Consider the following 20,705-nt stretch of genomic DNA (forward strand, 5'->3'; position numbering starts at 1 on the left):
AGTAACTATTACAAAGGTTAACATTTGATATTGTCCTGTGCTTTACAGTTATCATGAAAATTGTAGAGCAAATAGGGAAATCTCAGAAATCTACTGAAACAAACAATTTTAAAAAAATGTATATATTATTGTTTTGACGACATTTAATGGCACTGGTAGGTATGCAGTATTGTTCTTCAGTAGTAACGAAATACACTGGAAAGTAATCAAGTTGTGAGCATATAAAAATCAAGGTCAACAGCTGTCTGTGATATTAATAGAGTAAGTTATGGTAGATATTCTTATCAGCGATCGTGTTTTGTTTATCATCATTGAACTAACACAGCAGGCCAATGCATTGCGGACAAATACGTATATAAGGGAAATTCACTCCGGCACAACAAAGAAATTCCACAAATGCGCCATATAGTCTGTCTGTTGTCTCCCTAATTTAGGTTCCCTTCAGAGCTAGTTAGAACTTGCATGGAGGAATTTACAATGTAAAGAAAGATGAAAGGTATAGGGGAGGCTAGCCAAATTGTTTTGTAGCCCTTCTGCACGGCGCCGACCTCAATTCTTTGGGCTCAACAACCAAACATCCTACATTTAATTTCAGTCATCACTTTAAAAAATGGATAAAGAAAAAAAATACTTCGCTTCAATACTTTTGTCTTATCGTAATAAAGCAATTGTGATCACTAGAAATTCGAAAAAAATAAATCATATCTTTTCCAGTCATTAAGCTGTTGGAAATTAATTAACAATTCCAGTTATCTACCAAATGACATCATTTTGTATCATGTCATACACACCGTTATTAAAGGAAATGTTTCTGCCACAATCCAATTAACTAAGAGAACACAGCCAAACAAAGCATATCGTTATTGAAGACTTCTAACGCTTCGCTAGTGATATATGCAAAATAACTTACTTATTGTTTCGACCCATCGAATAAGTATGACTCGAAACTAATGAACTGTAAAACTAAAACAGCAACTTCATTCGTATAGCTTATGTGTTTGAGTTTTGTGTTATGATTAATCAAACGTTTATTAGCAAACAATACTTTGTTTTTCGTGGTTATTTTACTAACCTTTCAATTAACCAAAGGTAGGACTTTGTAATGAAGAAGAAGAAGAAGAATTTTGACTCGTTGAATGCAGGTACTAATGAATAATAATAATACAGTAATATTGACTCATTGAATGAACTTATTATAACAACCGTAATTGACACATTTGAATGTATTTCATTGATTATGAGCACAAACAGGCAAAGAAACAAAATGCTACATTTGCCAACCGGTAATTCATGACTATATGTAATAATAATAATAATAATAATAATAATAATAATAATAATAATAATAATAATAATAATAATAATAATAATAATAATAATAATAATAATAATAATAGTAAAAGCGTGATGAAATTGAGTGGTTGTATTGTGCGCAATGGCTATAGCTATATCAGATTTCAACAGATGTGTCCATTAACTTTTTTACTTTCTGTATCGGCTGAAGCCCAAGGTTCCAAAATTTAGATCTTCGTTTCGTGAAACTGCGTAGATTTCCAAATAGAAAAATGAAATGAAATCTTTCAGTTTAACGTCGCACAATTATGTCCTTTAGGCTAAGAGAGACGATGATTAAGACAGGTGAATGATGATGGAAGAATTGGTGGAATGAGACAGTGGTAGGAAACGGAAGTACCCTGAGAAAACTCACGGACACGATGTTGTCCACACAAACTTACTTTGCCGGGGATCGAACCAGAAGCCCTAAGGTCCAGAGGTAAGTGGTTTACCACTGAGACACCGTGCCCCCTGATTTCCAAATATAATAAAGCAGGAGCGTCATTTGGGAAGGGAAGTCTGAGTTGGAGAAAGAGATGATTTTTAATAAATAATATGTTAATAATATACTCATAAAAAGTGAAAATTTTATGTCGGTGGACAAGTTGCCCATCCCCCTGTAGAAAGGATGCTACACATTGTTACCTAAATTAGGTTACCTGCTACATTCCAGAATATTTTTCCACAGGGGTGTGCTAGGACTGCACTGGAACAGGCTTAGTGATTTTGATGTTACAGAACGTAATTTATCTCAGATCCAGGAAGGCTATCCTGGCAAGTCATCCTGAGCGTATACCTGAAAGAGTTACTGCTTATAATAATTAAAATGTATAATATTATTTAATATATATGTTATAAAATATTATTTAATAATTATTTTATAATATTCTAATGTTTAATATTCCTTGAAATGCACTTGGAAGCACTCGAAAACAGCCTAATCATTTCTGAGATTTTTTTTCATTCTTCAATTTAATTCATTCTAGCATTTTCATTCTAGCAAATTTAACATTCTCCTACTTCTCTCTTAGAGCTAGCTACGCACGTATAAATTTTAGCAGAATATTCATTATTAGAGTGTTTATATCCGTGATTACAAAAGTTTTCCTTCCCATTCATGAAATGAAGATGAACTTCGTATTATACATTCCACGTTTATGCCATATATGTCAAAGGAGATGGTGATGATGAATGAAATGGTGAAAGGAAAATAGTGGGAGGAAATGGGAGAACCTGAGGAACGGGAGGAAACTGAGAAAACGGACACGGAAGGAGTTTTTCAGTTTTGGGATTTTATTTAGCAAAATTATTTCCATCTCCGTTCGTAATAGCTTTAATTGGTCGTATGCCTCTAGTTAGCGTTTTTTATTCGCGATTGAGCCGGCAATTGCGATTGCCGTATTGATTGGCAATCCCTATTTCAAACTACAATTTTTAGATGCTTAATAATGATAATGAAAATAATAATGATAATTACACCAAATAGATAATTACCTATTATTCTAAAAATGTTTCCTGCCCAGAAACTAACTTCTGTGTGGTTATGAGGTGTACATTTTAATATCTAAAAATTCTATTCTTATCTAATAGATTGTATTTGACCTAGTTGATTGTATTTATCTAATAGATTGAGGAGTAACTTTCTCCTCCCTGCCAAACTCTGAAATTACGCTCCTGATTTGACCTTAAAATATTAATCATAACAAATATGTCATCCTGTTTATAGTGTAAAATTTTAATCCCGATTATTATACTGTCTTGAAATAGGTATACTCAAAGTGTATTCATTCAATACTCAATAACATATCCCCGATTATTATACTGAAGTCAGTAGCGTTATTTCAGATTTTACCATGTGGGGAAGGGCAAGATTATCCAATGACAAAGAGTTTCACGTTTTTATTAGTATATTAATATAGTTTTTTTTAAAAAAAAAAAAAGATGCATTTCTTTAACTTGGGAGGGGAGCATTATTTCCTGCCCTTCCCAAATGACATCCCTCTTAAATGGCATTCAGGTGGGGGCTGCGGTGGCTCAGTGGTAGAGCGTTCACCTCTAGTGCTTGGTTGTCCCTGGTTCGGTCCCAGCTCGCGCCAAGTGAACTTTGTGGTGGACAAGCACCGTCTGCGTGTGTTTCCTCGGGGTTTTGCCGTTTCCTCCCACTTTCTTCATTCCACCATTTCACTCATTTCTCATCATCACCGTCTCCTTTAGCCTAACCAGCATAACCGTGCCACGTAAAACTCAAAGATTTCATTTAATTTTCATGGCATTCAGGTGATTAACAGTGGGTGCTCACTGTTACAAGAGAGAAAACAGCTGACAATTTAGGACAATTTAAGAAAACATTGTCTAGCAACCCTGATGCAACCCATGAAATTCACGTCTTAGTTTATATAGAAGTCTGGTGAAATTTGATATTTTACGACTGGCAAAAGTCATGGTGGCTTGGAACGAAGAGAGCGGTGTCAAATACAGAAACAGGAGGAGAGAAAATAGAACAGGTGACTGGTTTCCGATACCTAGGTAATATTACTAGTGATGATATGAAGTGCGAACATAAAATGAAAGCAAAGATAGGAATGGCTAAAGAAGCCTTTAGAAGTAAGAAAAGTCTATTTTGTGGAACCTTGAATAAAGAATTGAGAAAAAGACTCACAAAATGCTTCGTGTGAAATATTGTACTGTATAGAGCAGAAACATCGACATTACGCAAAATTGATGAAAAACGACTGTAAGTTTTCGAAGTGTTTGTATGGAGAAGAATGGAGAGAATTACTTGGATTGAGCAGAAACCGAATGAGAGAGTGTTATAAATCGTGGGGGAGAAAAGAACAATTTTAGATATTATTGAGAAGAGGGAGACAAACTGATTGGAACATTGGCTGAGAAAGAACTATATCATGAGAGACTTGCTAGAGGATATGGTGGCTGGAAAGAGATGCTAGAATTGATGGGCGAAGGAGGATACAATTGATGGACAATATCAAAACAGAAAAATCGTATGTAAAGACGGAGAGGTTAGCGGAAGACTAGGAGCATGGAAGCTTCTCATGTCAGTTTTCAAGTGACCTTCTAATGAATTCAGTATGCCTATGAATAATAAGTTTTCTTGGTGTGTGCAGAGCCCCATAGGGATCTAATATTTCTAACCAAAAATTATAGATTTATCAACTTCGTTTCTATAGGCGGATAGAAGCATAATTGAACCTACTCTTGGGACTGAATATGTATTAAATCGTGCTATCTTTTACCGTTTTTGCGATAGATTTCTAACAACTTCCTTTTAATAGTGAAATTTAAGCCAAGATAAAAAAAAAAACTATTCCTGGGACACTAAATTCATATCAAAGTAACCTTTCCTCGTTGTGTATCAAAGCTTTTTCTTCTATGGGAATCAAATTAAAACAGGTAATGGTAGACTTCTACTTTTTAAATTTTCAGTAGGCATTAGACTCAAGATTGAACTCATTATTGGGACAAAATAAAATTTCAAGTTATCAATTACTGTTTCTGCTTTATGGGGTATCAAAATTGAAATCAGGAGTTCCAGTAAATTTATACTACTTTTAGTTTCAGTAGAGGGTTAAGGACGGAGATGGCATTTGTACTTGAAATGATGAATCGATATACGGAACCGTTCCTCGCTTCCTATATAGCTAACAATATTGGAACAGGAATGGTAAGTTCCTGCCGCTTTCGATTACAATACAGACATTTAAGCCCATACTGAACTTTTCTTCGGAACATTAAATTTATATCAAGAAGCTGTTTCTCGCTATTTACTGCCACTTTTGTTCTATGAAGATCAATATTGAAACCGTAAATTCAGTGTATTTCAACTACTTTCGGTTTTGGCAGATTGATAAACATAAAGAAAGGGTCTAATCTTGAGATAATGAATCCATATCAGAAAACATTTCTAGTTAGCTTTAACCGTTTTCTGCTTTATTGAAATTAATATTGAAACCAGAAATGGAAGACTTCTACCACTTCAACTGGAATAGACAGACAAGAATGGAAATGAAACTTATTTTTGGGACGCTTAATCTATATCAGAAACCATTTCTCGATACTTCCTAGCGTTTGCTGCTTTATTATGATTAATATCGAAACAAGAAATGATAGAACTCTACCACTTCCGTTGGAATAGAGAGATAAGGACGAAGATGGAACTTTTTTTTTTTTTTTTTGTGACGCTGCACCTAAATCAGAAATTCTCTCTCATTATCTTTTACTATTTGCTGCTTTATTGCAATTAATATCGAAACCAGAAATAGTAGATTTTTACCACTATAGTTGGAACAGAAAGATAAGGACGGAGATGGAACCAGATGGAACCTATTGTTTAGTGTTTTCAACGGCTCGAGCGGCTAGGCTGACGGCTGAGTCACCAAGCCGAGCCGAGAAGTGAGGCGAGCCTACAGCTCACCCAACCAAGCCGATTGGCCGAACCGAGCCAAGCCGATGGCTCATCTGTGCCTAGCTGTTTCGAGCCAATGGCTCATTCCAATTGAAACGAGCCGGAGCTTGAGCTAAGCCGGTTGTCATTACTAGCTAGGGGGACTTTTCCCAACAATACTCTTTTCCAGATTGTAAATATGTTTAAGACACTTGCTTAAAATTGCTCCAAGTAAATTATATATATATATATATATATATATATATATATATATATATATATATATATATAGATAGATAGATAGATAGATAGATATACAGGGTGTTAATGAACTATACCGACAAACTTTAAGAGGTGATTTCTCACATCAAAATAAGATAAAAATCCATATGGATCTATGGCGAAAAGTGCATTTCAGACCTAGGGCTGTCCAAAATCGCTTAAAAGCCAAATTTCGAGAGACTGTGGATGGTGGTCCTTATCAGCGTAAAGGAAGCCACCCATACGCAATCCAAAAATGCATATTTCATTAATGTTCAATGGGTGTATAGACAATGTTTAATGGGTTATTCCCGACAGAGTGAAATTCCCAGACATGCAATCAACCGAATTTTGAGATATGCTCTGACATTATGATTGGTCCAAAGCAGGCAAACGATAAGCCTTGATAACAGTGAACATGGAATCCTTTGGCGCGGTGTCGGAAGTGGTAAGGATCGTCAGCAGCACGGTTTCTCGTACTCGGGCAAACGCATGGTGCGTGCTTTCTTTCACGCATATAAGTGAAGAAAACGTGAAATATACCGTGACGAAATACATATCATCACACGTTATTGCGAACACAAAGAAACATGGAGCCGCCTTCCCTCTGATGCATTGGATGTCCATTGTTGTCAAGGTTTACTTCCTGCCTACTTTGGATCCTTCTGAAAATCAGGATATATCAGAAAACTCTATTGAAAAAAATCTGAGAATTACACCCTGTTTGGAATACCATCTACACCTATTGACAATTGATGAAATATGCACTTTGGATTGTGTATGCGTGACTTCCTTTATGCTGATAACCACGGTCCACAGTTTCTGGAATTCGAAATAGAGCATATTGAAATTTAGCTTTTTCGTGATTTTGGACAGCCCTAGCTCTGAAACTATGCACTTTTCGCCATAGGTCCATATGAACTTTTTCTCTTATTTCTTCTCTTATATATATATATATATATATATATATATATATATATATATATATATATATATATATATATATATATATATATATATATATTAGGGATGGCCAAAATTTTCCGGAATCCGGATTCCGGAAATTTTGTTTTCCGGAATCGGAAAATTTACTTTCCGGAATTCGGAAAAATTCCGGAATTCGGAAAAATTCCGGAATTCGGAAAAATTCCGGATTTCGGAAAAATTCCGGATTTCGGAAAAAATCCGGAATTCGGAAAAAATCCGGAATTCGGAAAAATTCCGGAATTCAGAAAAATTCCGGATTTCGGAAAAAATCCGGAATTCGGAAAAAATCCGGAATTCGGAAAAATTCCGGAATCCAGAAAAATTCCGGAATTCGGAAAAATTCCGGATTTCGGAAAAATTCCGGATTTCGGAAAAATTCCGGAATTCGGAAAAATTCCGGATTTCGGAAAAAATCCGGAATTTAGAAAAAATCGGAATTTTTCCGAAATCCGGAATTTTTCCGATTTTACTTTCCGGATTCCGGAAAGTAAAAATTCTGGAATTGGCCATCCCTAGCTAGTAGCTGTTAAAAGAGAAACACAATAATGAATATATATACTGTATTAGTTTCTTGTAGTTGGATATGTCTTTATCACTTACGTAGACAATTGCTACTGCAGTTATTTACTGTTTTATAAAGAAGGTCTTATTTTCACACACAAAAAAGTCGCCGGTATGTCTCAAACATTATCGCGTTCCCACCTGCAGCTGCTCCAAAGCACTGCAAACTACTTTTTAACCAGACGAAAGGCAGTGGAGGAAAAGAAATCTCAACAAATATTCTAATAACATTCGCTTATTGTCAACATACCTACAGTGAGCGCAGAAAGTGTTCGTACACCGTGCATACTTTATATTGAAAACAGCTAGCATGAGAACGGGAGGTGGAAAATATATATATAACCAGAATTAAGACTACACATTCATACATTTTATTTCTATATACAAGAGAAAGGCCAAACAAATACAATCACTGTTTTGTTCAGAAGAAAAGAGAGAATTCCTTTTTTGTAAACGCAAAATGTCATCGTACACTTATGCTTGAATTAGTGCTTATAAAGTATATTACCTTATTTGATATTTTGTGGGATTACCCTGTGCGTTAATGATTGTAGTCTTCGTGGCATTGATTTCACCTGTAGTAGTTCGTAGTTCTGTAGCTTCGGGACTGATTATGTCCCATTCTTCTTGAATAGCTTTTCTTAGGCCTTCTTTAGTAGAGACAGGGCCGGCGCGAGAGAGGGTCGAGCCGTGCCACCGCCCAGAGCGGCAAGTCTAATGGGCGGCAAAATTTGAAAAAGAAAAGAATACTATCAAAATATAATGCTTCGTAATAGGCTCACATGGAAAAATAAGATTGTGTTAACCTGAGAATGTAATTGAACTTTACTCACATTCAAGAAAATACTCTCTCAGGAAATTCAGAGCATTCCTCCTCGTTTTCAATTATCAAACTACTAGCCACAGGTATCTCGTTCAATATTTCCCTTGCAGCAGTGTAGATAGGATTTTGAGCTAGAGTGCATAAGATTATCACGGTGTCTTTTTATATTTTTTTCTATTCAATAATGTTCTAACGCTCCGCTCCAAGTATGCAAAAGGTACACTCCCCCTTGAGACAGGCCGTTCTAGCCTGTAGCATCCAGGGGCGGATCCAGGACGGACTTCTGGGGGGGGCGGTGGGTTGTAATACTGCTACTTAGAGCTACTTTTAAGAGCGTCAAAAAATAAACTATATATTTTATTTATATATAAAATAAAAAAGTTTCCTCTTCTGGGGGGGGCGATCGCCCGATCGCCCCCCTGGATCCGCCCCTGGTAGCATCTAGAGACATTTAGGTTCTAATAGCGAGTTTTTGACCAGTTTACAAATTGTTCATTCCGAATATAGTAAATCGTACAGCGTATTATTTCTTGAGAAATGTCTCATTTTTTGTATAGCTAAAAAAAAGTTTATGACTTTTTTTTCTGCGTCAGTTCAACGTTAGGCCATACTAAAGGAACATATTAGTAGTCTCACTTTAAAATCATAATCCACCACAAGGTGGGAGAGCCGAATTGATGCTCTGACTCAGTTATCAAATATAGGAAGTTTATGATGCCTTACTTCAAATAAGTAATGACAATAGAACCGATAGAATGGTCGTCCACGATGCTCTGTGTATAGCAAACCAGCTGAGTTACTTTTCTTTCCTTTACTCACTCGTTGTCTGATATGACTTTAAAGCATTGATTCTCATGTGTTGGATGCAGTAGGATTTCTTGAAAATATATCTGGGTACTTTGAGAGGAGCAGAAATTATGCAAAGTTTAAATCTTACTTAGTTGATACGATGGACTTGGCATCAGCATTAGATACGGGTGATCCACTGATACGTAATACAGTGCAAGCTCGAAGTCGAAAGAAGAGACTGTTTCAGTACGAGGCAGAGGATGAAGCTACTGAAAACAGCCACAAACAAGATACAAGATCGATTTTTATTACAAAGTTCTAGAAGTGATTGTGTTAGCTTTTAAGAGAAAGATTTGAGCAACTTAAACATCACAGCGAGTATTTCAATTTTCTTTGCGATATAAATAATCGTAAAGATATAGCCTACCACCTGATTTTTTTGTCTGAAAAGTGTACTAAACTTACCATTTTAACACACGAAGAATTGAAAGATATTAACCCCAGTGATTTGAAAGACAAACTGAAAGTGTTATCCACTATAATTAAGCCTGTGAAAGTTCAAAAAAAAAAAAAAAAATATTAGGAACATGACTTTGCTCCCAATGTTAGTATTGCACGTAGAATTTTGTTAATCTTGCCTGTAACAGTGGCAAGTGGAGAAAGAAGTTTTTGGAAATTTAAGTTTATTAGAAACTATCTACACTCTTCTATGTCTGAAACACGCTTGAGTGGTCTAGCGACGATATCAATAGAACACAAATTGGCTAAAACATTGGACTACGTGATGTGATAAAGAAATTTGCTCATATCAAAGCAAGAAAAGTTTCTTTCAATTAAGGTATGTTAAATTTATGTATGTCTATTGTGTTTTAGTACATTATAAGGCTTAAGCTAATCACTTACATTTACCATAATATCTGATTTACTGTATTATCTTCTTGCTCCATACTCTGTTGAAAACGCCTTTTGATATAAAATAAGCCTAAAAATTAAAATTCTTAGTCATGATTAAAGTATATTTTTAAAATTTTATTTTCTGTATGCGCTGCTCTATATTACAGATATACAGCGAAATCGAGCATACTGAATATTGTGTCAGTATAGAGTCGTTTAAATATTACGTGAACATTCCAGAAGGGTAGTTCTTTTTTTTTTTTTTTGTTTACTTTTCCATTTTATACATGTTTTTAAATGACACTTGAACGTTATCTGTCAAAATAAGGTTTGCGGATTAAAGGGGCGGCATGTGAAAGCACCGCCCAAGGCGTCAAAATTGCTAGCGCCGGCCCTGAGTAGAGAAGCTGTGCCTTCTGATTGTTGTCTCCAGAACAGACCATAGATATTCTATGGGGTTCATATCTGGGGATTGGGGAGGTGTGCGAAGCTGTTTCAAGGTATTATAGAGTAGCCACAATCGAGTATTTTCCGCTGTATGTTTGGAGTCGTTGTCTTGCTGAACAATAAATTGTTTTCAAGAACCATCTTCTGCGCACTAGTATGGAAATTTTCCTTTAATATGTTAATATACACTTTGTGGATCATCACTCCATCGATAAGGTGGAGACGACCCACTCCTGAAGCACTCATACAAGCCCAGACGAGCACGGACCCTCCTCCGTGTCTTACTTTAGGGACGAGATTTTGAGGATTCATCTCTGTATTCACCTTGCGCCATACAATACGCCTCCCATTGGACTCGATAAAGTTAAATTTACTTTCGTCCGAAAATATGACCCTATTCCAGAAAGAAGCCTGATCCCTTATCTTTATACTCTTTTTCAAACTTTAGTCTCTTTATACGATTCGTCTTGTTCACCCAGAACATTTTCCTGGCTATCCGACCATGATACCTTGCAAATATTCCGCACTGTACTGGCTGATACTTTAACACCGCGTGTTTCCAGATCCGTTGCCAATTGCACAGCACTATTTTTTGGAACCTTTTTTCTTTCCCTAATAATGTAACGTTTATCTTGTTCACTCAACACTCTTGGTCTTCCAGTTTTTTTGTTTTTTTTTCGCACAGTGATAGAAACATTATACATCGCAATTATTGTTTGTACTGTTGAACGAGGCCTGTCTGCAAGGTTTGCTATCTTTGTCAAAGACTTACCCTTCTTATGCAATTTAATAATTACTTTTCTTGTCTCCTCATTTGTTTCTGTTCGGTTGCTTCCCACTTTGACAGCCCACCGTGCAGTTTTTTCACTTCTATTCACAACTAAACTCATTCTGTTACTCGTCATGCTATACAAAGGTGTATACTCAGGTGAATACTAGTGAACCCCAGTTGTGGTATCTTTGTTTCGTATTCGTACGTCAGGTGTACGATCACTTTTTTGCGTCTACTCTATACACTTTCTACGGAATTTATTTACTTTCTGACCATTAAACTTGTCTTTGTGGTTCTTTATTGATATATTCATAAAGCTTAGTTTTCATTATTCATATTGTGTGTGTTATTACACTTCTTAAATTTTCTGTTTCTTTTTCGCAAACATTCTCGTTTCAATAGCATAGGTGTACGAACACTTTCTGCGCTCACTGTATGTACAGTAAATACAAATTTATAATTTTTTACTTTACGAAGTGTGCAATGTAATTGTTCAATAATTAACATAAGCAGGCATTCATTAATTTATATTAATATAATAATTAATAAAACTAATAAGCGGGTGATTGATGACTCAGTGGTAGAGTTTTCATCTATGGCATTCTAACCCAGGACATGTGGGTTTTCGATGGCTAATTTTGTGTTCGAAAATTTTCCCGGTGGAAGGCCTACCTTTCTTATATTTGTTCCATCATCACTCATTAACGAATTTAGTTTATCAAAACTCTATAGCCATATATTCATTCTGTCCGTCAGTGAAGCAAACAGTCTCAAGAACTATCTGATGGATTACCAATCAATTTTGGCCATGATGTACAGAGTCAATAGTTAAGAATCGAGTTCCCTGATGAATGTAATATTCAAACCGGAAGCGGTACAAATCAACCATTTCCGGTTTTAACGTTAATCATTATATAGTAAATATGGTAATAGATAGCGAGAAGCGGTTTCCAGTAATCGACATATATATAACATTCATGTAGATAGAATGTTACCCAATTTGTGCATCTGCTGAAAATAATGAGCTTAGGTATTTAGAGAGCATTTTCCGCTTTAGAAAATGTGTGCTTGGTAAAGAATGTAGAGAATTAGCTGAGTCAGGCATGTAGCTAGAATATGGTAATAGGAAGGGGAGGGGGTCTGTCACGAAATACTGTGGTTATTTACCAGGGGCTCAATCATTCTAAACTATTTTATTGGCAACATATATTGGTTCGTTTAGCCAAGATTTCTAATGGGGGGATGATATGAAATACTGTGGTTACACACCAGAGGCTCGATCAATCTAAATATTTTACTGACAACATACCCATATTGATTGGTTAGGACAATAAAATGAGGATATATTAGTAAGTATTTTAATAAGAAGCTATGAAGAAATCTCGAGTAAAAGAATATAAAAAAGTATTGAAAAAGATATAGTTTTCCGAGGTCATTCGAACGGTGTCGAGAATTTTGCGTCTGGGAAATTTGCGCCCTACCTCAAGAACAGGGAAAATTGCGCCTGCAATGTACCTCCACCGGAAAGTTGAGCCCTGCGAAATAAAAGAACCTATTGGAGCTTACGCATTTGCTCGGAGGGGCTGACATTACAACATAAACAATCCTCCCCCCACAACCATGCTATTTGTGATTTATTTTCATTGTGGCTATATAAGGGGAGAATAAACTTCAATATAAGCCAAAAGAACACAACGGATCAACGCAATCACTGCTTCTTCCAGAGATGATTTTGGGGGAACACTGGCCTCCCCAGAGCTCTCAGAGTGCCCCCTCGGAGGAGACCAAAATAATACGTCTATAATATAATAATAAATAGAATAGTACCAGCAGTGACCCCCCTCCGGAATACTAAGTGTGCCCCCCGGAAAATTTTTTTCTGAAAGAACGACTGAACGCAATTGTGTGTTTGAATTCCAGCAAGTAAACACACTGTACATAGTTTTCTTGATAATATTACTGAACTGATTTTACATTCACTTTACATTTTCTTTTCTATATTTTGTGTCCTGAAAAGCCAAACAACTCGCAAGGATTGTGAACAGAGATATCTGGGTAGAGCCAAACAGCCTTTTGTAGATTAAATTATACTCTTTGATTATATTAATAATTATATATCAGTCATTTATACTTTTTTGTAAATTTTGTAGTATAATGAAAAATTGTATTTGTATGGATTGCCCTTTAGTGAACTAAAATTGTACTTTTTTCATTTGTTCGGAATATTATAACGGATGGAGTAACTCACTGAGACGATGATAGGCAAGCCTAGTTCAAGTGTGAGTGGAAGTTACTTTACACAATACAAAAATAAGTTGAATTGTAGGGCGCTAACATCCCAGTGCAAATATGTAGCCGGCGCATTTTCCCCTCTTTTTGGGGTAGGGCGCAAACATCCCAGTGCAAATATATTGCGAGCGCATTTTTTCCTATTTTTGTGGTAGGGCGCAAATTTCCTGGGCGCAAAATTCTCTCATTCAAGGAAAATATAATGTCCGTGAAGTTGACAAGCCACTTATGTCAGACTCCATTTCGACTTTAAACGTCGCTAGTGCTACGTTAGTGTTCGATAGTGACGCAAATCGTTAGTACTTCACAGATAACGTGTGCTTTTTAAATAATGGATATAGGTCTTCTAACTGCATGCCAACACGCCCACTTCTAAGAATCATCTCAAAAATGAGGTTAACCGTTAGAGCAAGTAAGTGCTCATTAGTGCCATTAACATTAATGCCTCCATCGTACGGCCCTTTGAGTAATGATAATAGCACGCTCTTTGCTAGTCTCAATGCGTCCCTATATTCTCGCGAACATTCTGACGTGCTCAAGTTAGTTACTTTTTTTTTTTTTTTTTGCAACTATTGTTTATCTGTTATTGTTTATTGCTAGTCTGCAGAGTAGTCCTTACATTAATATGCCATTGTCCTTGATAATCATTGCGTATTTACAAGCAGTTTGTTATTACTGTTAGAAGATATCAAAAAACAACAGATAAAATCTACTACTTAACGGTTCACATTTTTCTTTTACAGTACATAAACGATTAATAATAATAATAATAATAATAATAATAATAATAATAATAATAATAATAATAATAATAATAATAATAATAATAATAATAATAATAATAATAATAATAAGACTATTCCAGCATAAAAGTTATCAATTGCATCCCACTGGCAACAAGCGACGCATATTTTAACTTCACAAAAATTAGTTTCTCACGATTTTCTGGAAAACTACGTATGATAACATCTTCATTATGTCAAGTTGTTTATCTCAGTGTGATATATGTCTTACCTCTGGACAATATCACAGTAAAACAAATATTAAATATTAGGAGTACATCGTACTTTTGGACTACATCTCATTAACCATGGGAAGATTGAGTAGTGTATACTTTAGGATGTAAGTTTCAGCTTAACTTGCATCATACATTCTTAGGATTACAAAAAGGAAATTTGTTCGTTTGCGTTTGAACAAAATTCTTAGGATTACAAAAAGAAAAAATAATTTTTCCGAAATCCAGATTTTTTTCCGAAATCCGGATTTTTTCCGAATTCCGGAATTTTTCCGAGTTCCGGAATTTTTCCGAATTCCGGATTTTTTCCGAAATCCGGAATTTTTCCGAAATCCGGAATTTTTCCGAATTCCGGAATTTTTCCGAAATCCGGAATTTTTCCGAATTCCGGAATTTTTCCGAATTCCGGATTTTTTCTAAATTCCGGAATTTTTCCGAATTCCGGAATTTTTCTAAATTCCGGAATTTTTCCGAAATCCGGAATTTTTCTAAATTCCGGAATTTTTCCGAAATCCGGAATTTTTCCGAATTCCGGAATTTTTCCGAAATCCGGAATTTTTCCGAATTCCGGAATTTTTCCGAAATCCGGAATTTTTCCGAATTCCGGATTTTTTCCGAAATCCGGAATTTTTCCGAATTCCGGAATTTTCCGATTTTACTTTCCGGATTCCGGAAAGTAAAAATTCCGGAATTGGCCATCCCTAATATATATATATATATATATAGAGAGAGAGAGAGAGAGAGAGAGAGAAAGAGAGAGATATGTAGATAAGAAGCGGCTCGAGCAGCTTGGCTCACGGCTCAGCCACCACCAAGCCAACAGCTCACCCAACCGAGCCGGCTGGTGGAGACCTCGACTCAGTTGGGCCGAACCAAGTCGAGCCGATAACTCACCCCAAGCAAGCCGGCTCAAGCAGATGGCTCATTCACACCGAGCCGAACCGTGCCGGTGGCTCATTCCAATCGAACCGGCTCGAGCTGTTGGCTCAGTTGAACCGAGCCGAGCCGATGGACATCACTACTACTGTTAAGACGTTAATTCTACGTCACAAGTCTGTTTCTCGTTATGTGTACCGTTTTTGTTCTGATATCTGCCGTTAGACGGACGGACATAACCTTTTCTTAAGACTTCCTATATTTGTGCATAGTATAGTTTGGAAGTCTGTAACTGTGACTCCTAATTAAAGAAGAGAGTTTATGTTTCACATTTATTTTCATTGAAATACGTCTCTTTACCTTCCTTATCTCTGATACTTTAGTCTTTGACGATCTTACTTGGAAAATTTCAACAAAAATTACATTCTTTTCATTATAATGTTTATACAGTAAGTTTGCGCAAACAACTGTAAGATCCATACATTCATTTCTTTGAAGCCCACCAGAAATAAAATACGTAAGTGTTGGATTCATCCTTGGTTCAGTCTGCTTTAAATGACAGTCCTAAATAATATTATACATGATATTTCAGAAAATACAACAAAACTTGAGAGAGAATTCCAAAGACGTACGTAAGTGACATGAAACGATATATTTAAATCAATTTCTTACAGTTGTGTGCTATACACCAAAGGAAGAGAGTAGTAAGTAAAAGTGAATAACGCTACAAAAGCTGGATAGTAGGAAGGAAATCTTCGATTAAAGATGTTACCTTCGTTCCAATGAGGTTTCGCAAGAGTCAATGTATTATTGAACCCTTATACATGTTAAGAAATATATATATATATATATATATATATATATATATATATATATATATATATATATATATATATATATATATATATATATAATGGAACAGTACATCCCAGCATGCATTATTCCGAACATGAGGAACTTTGAAGCTGGCAATCCCTTAACACTAGAATGCCCGCACTTCCGACATACCTAGAATGCCCAGTGGAACAAAAATGTTCCACTTCTTTAGAGTCTATAGTAAATAAAATATATTTTTCAAAATCTTAATATTATATGCCTTAATCCACTAAAAACTTTAACAGAGACGTATCACATTATTCTAGCATTGTTGTGAGGCAGGGGAATTGGGGGAGGGGGAAGTAGGCTAGAGTGAAGAATATATGGAATTAAGTTCAAGTGCTTTTATTTTGTATGAAAATTTTAAAATACGTTACATCTGAACTATATGCTCCAGCGCATTTATTTGTTTTCTGCTCTTATTACAAAAAGTGTTTGCTAGGAATGATATTTTTTGAACTAATAAATGCGAGAAAACCTAACAGAAATTGAAAAACAAAAGTTTTGTGGAAAGTTTCATTTGAATTGCTACACCACCGTCCTCAAGGTGCAAACAGTATTATCAGTTTGCATGACATGCAACACATACAAATGTTTTCATTTCTTTTGCAGTACATTGTTTGCATACAACCTTGTTGCAAGACTTACACACATTACATGATGTTCCACAACCCACTTTACACTTCTTGCGTACCTAACAACGCCTTCGTGTAGTTTCCGTAGAGCTGGAAAATGTTGATGTTCACGGTGGTTGACCCTCCTCTCTATTCCTTCCTATCATGTACCTTTCTGCCAGTTCCTCTGCAAGTTGCAAAATAAATTTGCGACGTTCAATGACCTTTCCGGTGACCATCTTGAACAGCACCCAGGAATTAATTGCTGCCAGGTCCAGTAAATTACAAAAAGTGTGTACAGGCCATCGTCGGCTGGCAGGCTTGACAATATATGCGAGCCACCATGTCAACTTAATCTACACCACTCTTTGTTTTGTTGTAACATATAACAGTTTCAGGTTTCTTCTTGCCATCTCCTTGCACTTCCACTCGTGGATGCATTGTGCTCAGTATCATGACACTTTTGTTAGCTTTTGCCTGGTAAACCGTGAGTGAAGTTTGTCCATGTTGCAACACCTGTGTGTAATGTAAAGGAGCCTTTGATTTTTTCACAGAAACTGGAATCTCCCTGCGTGAACGATTCATAGTTCCTACTAGACTAGTAGAAGCAGAACGTAGTCTGTTAGCAAGTGCTACCGAAGTAAAGTAATTGTCACACGTAACTTTTCTTCCTTTCTTCAAGAAGGGCTGAACTAGTTTCATCGTAACATATTCTGAAAGTCTTTCCCCTGTCGGACGAAACTCATCCTTGCCCAGGTAGGGGAAGGCGTTTATTACATATTTTGTATCATTGTCCACGGCTACCCAAAACTTTTGCCCATATTTATCGGGCTTGAACGGCATATACTGCGTGAAAGAACATCGCGCTTTCGACGGGAACAACTGTTCATCCACAGTTATGTCTTGGCCTGGTACATAGCACATCTGTGAATTCTCCACGAACTTATACCATATTTCTGAAATATGACAAAATTTGTCTGTGCCCAATCTTGCGCGTCTCGTAGACTTGTCGTCGAATCGTAAGTACCTCAGAATCTCCAAGAGCCTGTTCCTGGATATCGCTTTTGGCAAAAGGGGACACCCCATTTCTGGGACCATAAGGAATGACCTTGAAACCTTTTGTCCCTGTAGCATCACGAACGTACTTTATTGCAATAAATGCTTCTAACTCATCCAGTGTCATCGACCAACTTTCCTCTCCAGTTTGCTGCGTGCTTCTTTTTCTGTGTATGACCGTATTCTATTCAACATAGGATCATCAATTATTAGGCGCCAAGAACTGGCAACACTGTCATCAGCAATGTGGCGTATCGCGTGTGATGTCGGACCTTGTTTTTCTTTCAGTACATTTTGCTTAGCAATCCTACCGCTTGCAGGATTACCTAGACTTACTACCTCCCAACGGGTACCATCTGGAGCAGTAATTGTCGTACCAATTTGTAAAATGGACTGTTCTAGTGCATTACACACACGCTGAACCGGATAGGTGGTGTTGAGGAAGGGGGAGAACGCATTGAGTGGAAGGACAGGAATGCAAACAGAAGAGGGAACGTCAGCGTGAAAAATGGGAGAATAAAATGTGCGTAATAATGTATCTCTCATATACCTAAGCATGGTGGAGCAAAATTGTTCCGCGGGCATTCTAGGGGTATGTGGTAATATCTAGAAATCTATAATTCCTACGAAAGTAAATTTCTCGCAATCGCATCCTCTTTTGAAAAGATTAAAAGTCACAGAATGTAATAAGAATCGTGCGGTAATTAATAGGTAAAGACTACAATGAAGATGATGGTGGAACAAAAATGTTCCGTTGGGCATTCTAGTGTTAATACTTCCAACTTCCAGCTGACTTATTCCGCATTCACTGCTATCAAGGATTCGTTTTTTCTTACTTTGGACCCAACTTTTAGTCAGAGCACATCTGAGAAATCTATTGGGAGATGTTTAGGAATTATGCCCTGTAAGGAATCCCTTGCATTCAAATTGCCCATTACTTGAAATGTACATTTTTCGATGACACCCTTCACACTGATATGAACGACTACTCCAAAGTTTCTTGTGTTCGATATTACGCGTGTTACAATGTAGCTTCTTTTGGGCAGCTCTAAGCTGCGAAACTTTTCACTTTTCTCAATAGATTCATATGGACTTATTATTATTATTATTATTATTATTATTATTATTATTATTATTATTATTATTATTATTATTATTATTATATTATTATATTATTATTATTATTATTATTATTATTATTATTATTATTATTATTATTATTATTATTATTATTATTATTATTATTATTATTATTATTATTATTATTATCTTAATGTCAGGAATCACCTCCCAAACGTTGTCGATGTTGTTTTGGAAACATTCTGTATTTGTTTGTTATATGTAAATTCTGAATATGGCATATCTTCTTTCCTTCGTTAACAAAAAAATCGTAAAAATCTTCCATATTTTTTATCTGAAAATCTAGCAATGATAGGGAAGAAACGCGAGAACCCCAAGAAAGACAACTAACACGATGTTGACATTATGATAAGGTACGATTAATAGAAATAAATAATAATAAAATTATGATGGAATAAGAACAAATGGGAGGAAAATGAAAGAAAAAAACTAGAGATAATAAAAGAAAACGGTGTTATCAACAAAACATACATGACAAGTACTGTATTTCTTCTAAAGAAAAGACTTACAAAAGCAGGTTTCTATTCTATAAAATAATCTACAACAGCTGTTGTCTCTTCCTTTATTCTGACTATATAAAATATAAAACAAAAAACTTCTGCTTTCAATTTAACTTTCCTTTTCAGTATTGTGGGTAGACTAAATAAGCATTTATAGTAACTAATAATTTGAACTAGAAATAGAATTTTAAAAAAAGAAATGAACAAAAAGGACTTCTGGAGGATATAAAACACTCTCTGACTAGAGTAATGCACTTATTTATTAAAACTAAAATAATGTGTAACAGTTTCAACAACTGAAGGTTGTTGTCCCCAGACACTCAATTTTGTTGTTAATTGAAAGTCTGAAGAATAGAACGTAAAGTTGTTGATATTGTTACTTTTTTTTTAAGTTTTAATAAACAAGTGTATTATTCTGGGCACATAGTTTTTATTTATCTAATAAGTCCAGAGTCGTAATGTATAGAGCTCCAAAAGAGTTTTGATGCATCAGACATTAGTTCTTTGTCCTAAATTTCCACGGATTTATAGAAAACTGTGTGGACGGCTTGGTCTATTAGCGTATATCAAAATATGCCATTACTTTCACCTTAGCCCTCTTAAAAACACGGATCTTACGCAAACGTAGCTCTCTCCCACTCCCTAACCTTTTCCACGATCAAATTTGTTTTGGTATTTGAATAGCTTTCTACTATTCGATAAGCTTTCCTTGAAATGACTGAAACTTTACCAGAAACGATTACGAAATACAATATAACTGCACTACACTTAAACGATTGTAGTCTGAGAAGGTTCAACATCCAATAATATAGTAATAATTGGAGTGTTCAGTGCACAAGCGAATCAAGTCCGCGTTTGGTCATTTTTGGACATATTTTATCTTTAAGATCTCTATCTAAGGCTCCTTTTGGAGCTAAAGGATTCATGTCGAGATATTGTAAATGACTCTTATAATGTATATAATAATAATAATAATAATAATAATAATAATAATAATAATAATAATAATAATAATAATAATAATAATAATAATAATAATAATAAAAATAAAAATAAAAACTTTTGCAT

The 20,705-nt window shown here is 35.6% G+C and overlaps 1 protein-coding gene across 1 annotated transcript; it reads right to left on the reverse strand.

Annotated features, from left to right (window-relative positions):
* Positions 1-17,292: 17,292 nt before the first annotated feature.
* Positions 17,293-18,027, reverse strand: LOC145667693 (uncharacterized). Its single transcript, XM_081735152.1, has one exon. It carries the CDS (start codon positions 18,025-18,027, stop codon positions 17,293-17,295), a length of 735 nt encoding a protein of 244 aa, XP_081591278.1.
* Between the last annotated feature and the right edge of the window lie 2,678 nt (positions 18,028-20,705).

This window comes from Thermobia domestica, chromosome 13 (genome assembly GCF_964235325.1).
Source record: "Thermobia domestica chromosome 13, izTheDome1.hap1.1, whole genome shotgun sequence".
In the NCBI taxonomy this organism is placed as follows: Eukaryota; Metazoa; Arthropoda; class Insecta; order Zygentoma; family Lepismatidae; genus Thermobia; species Thermobia domestica.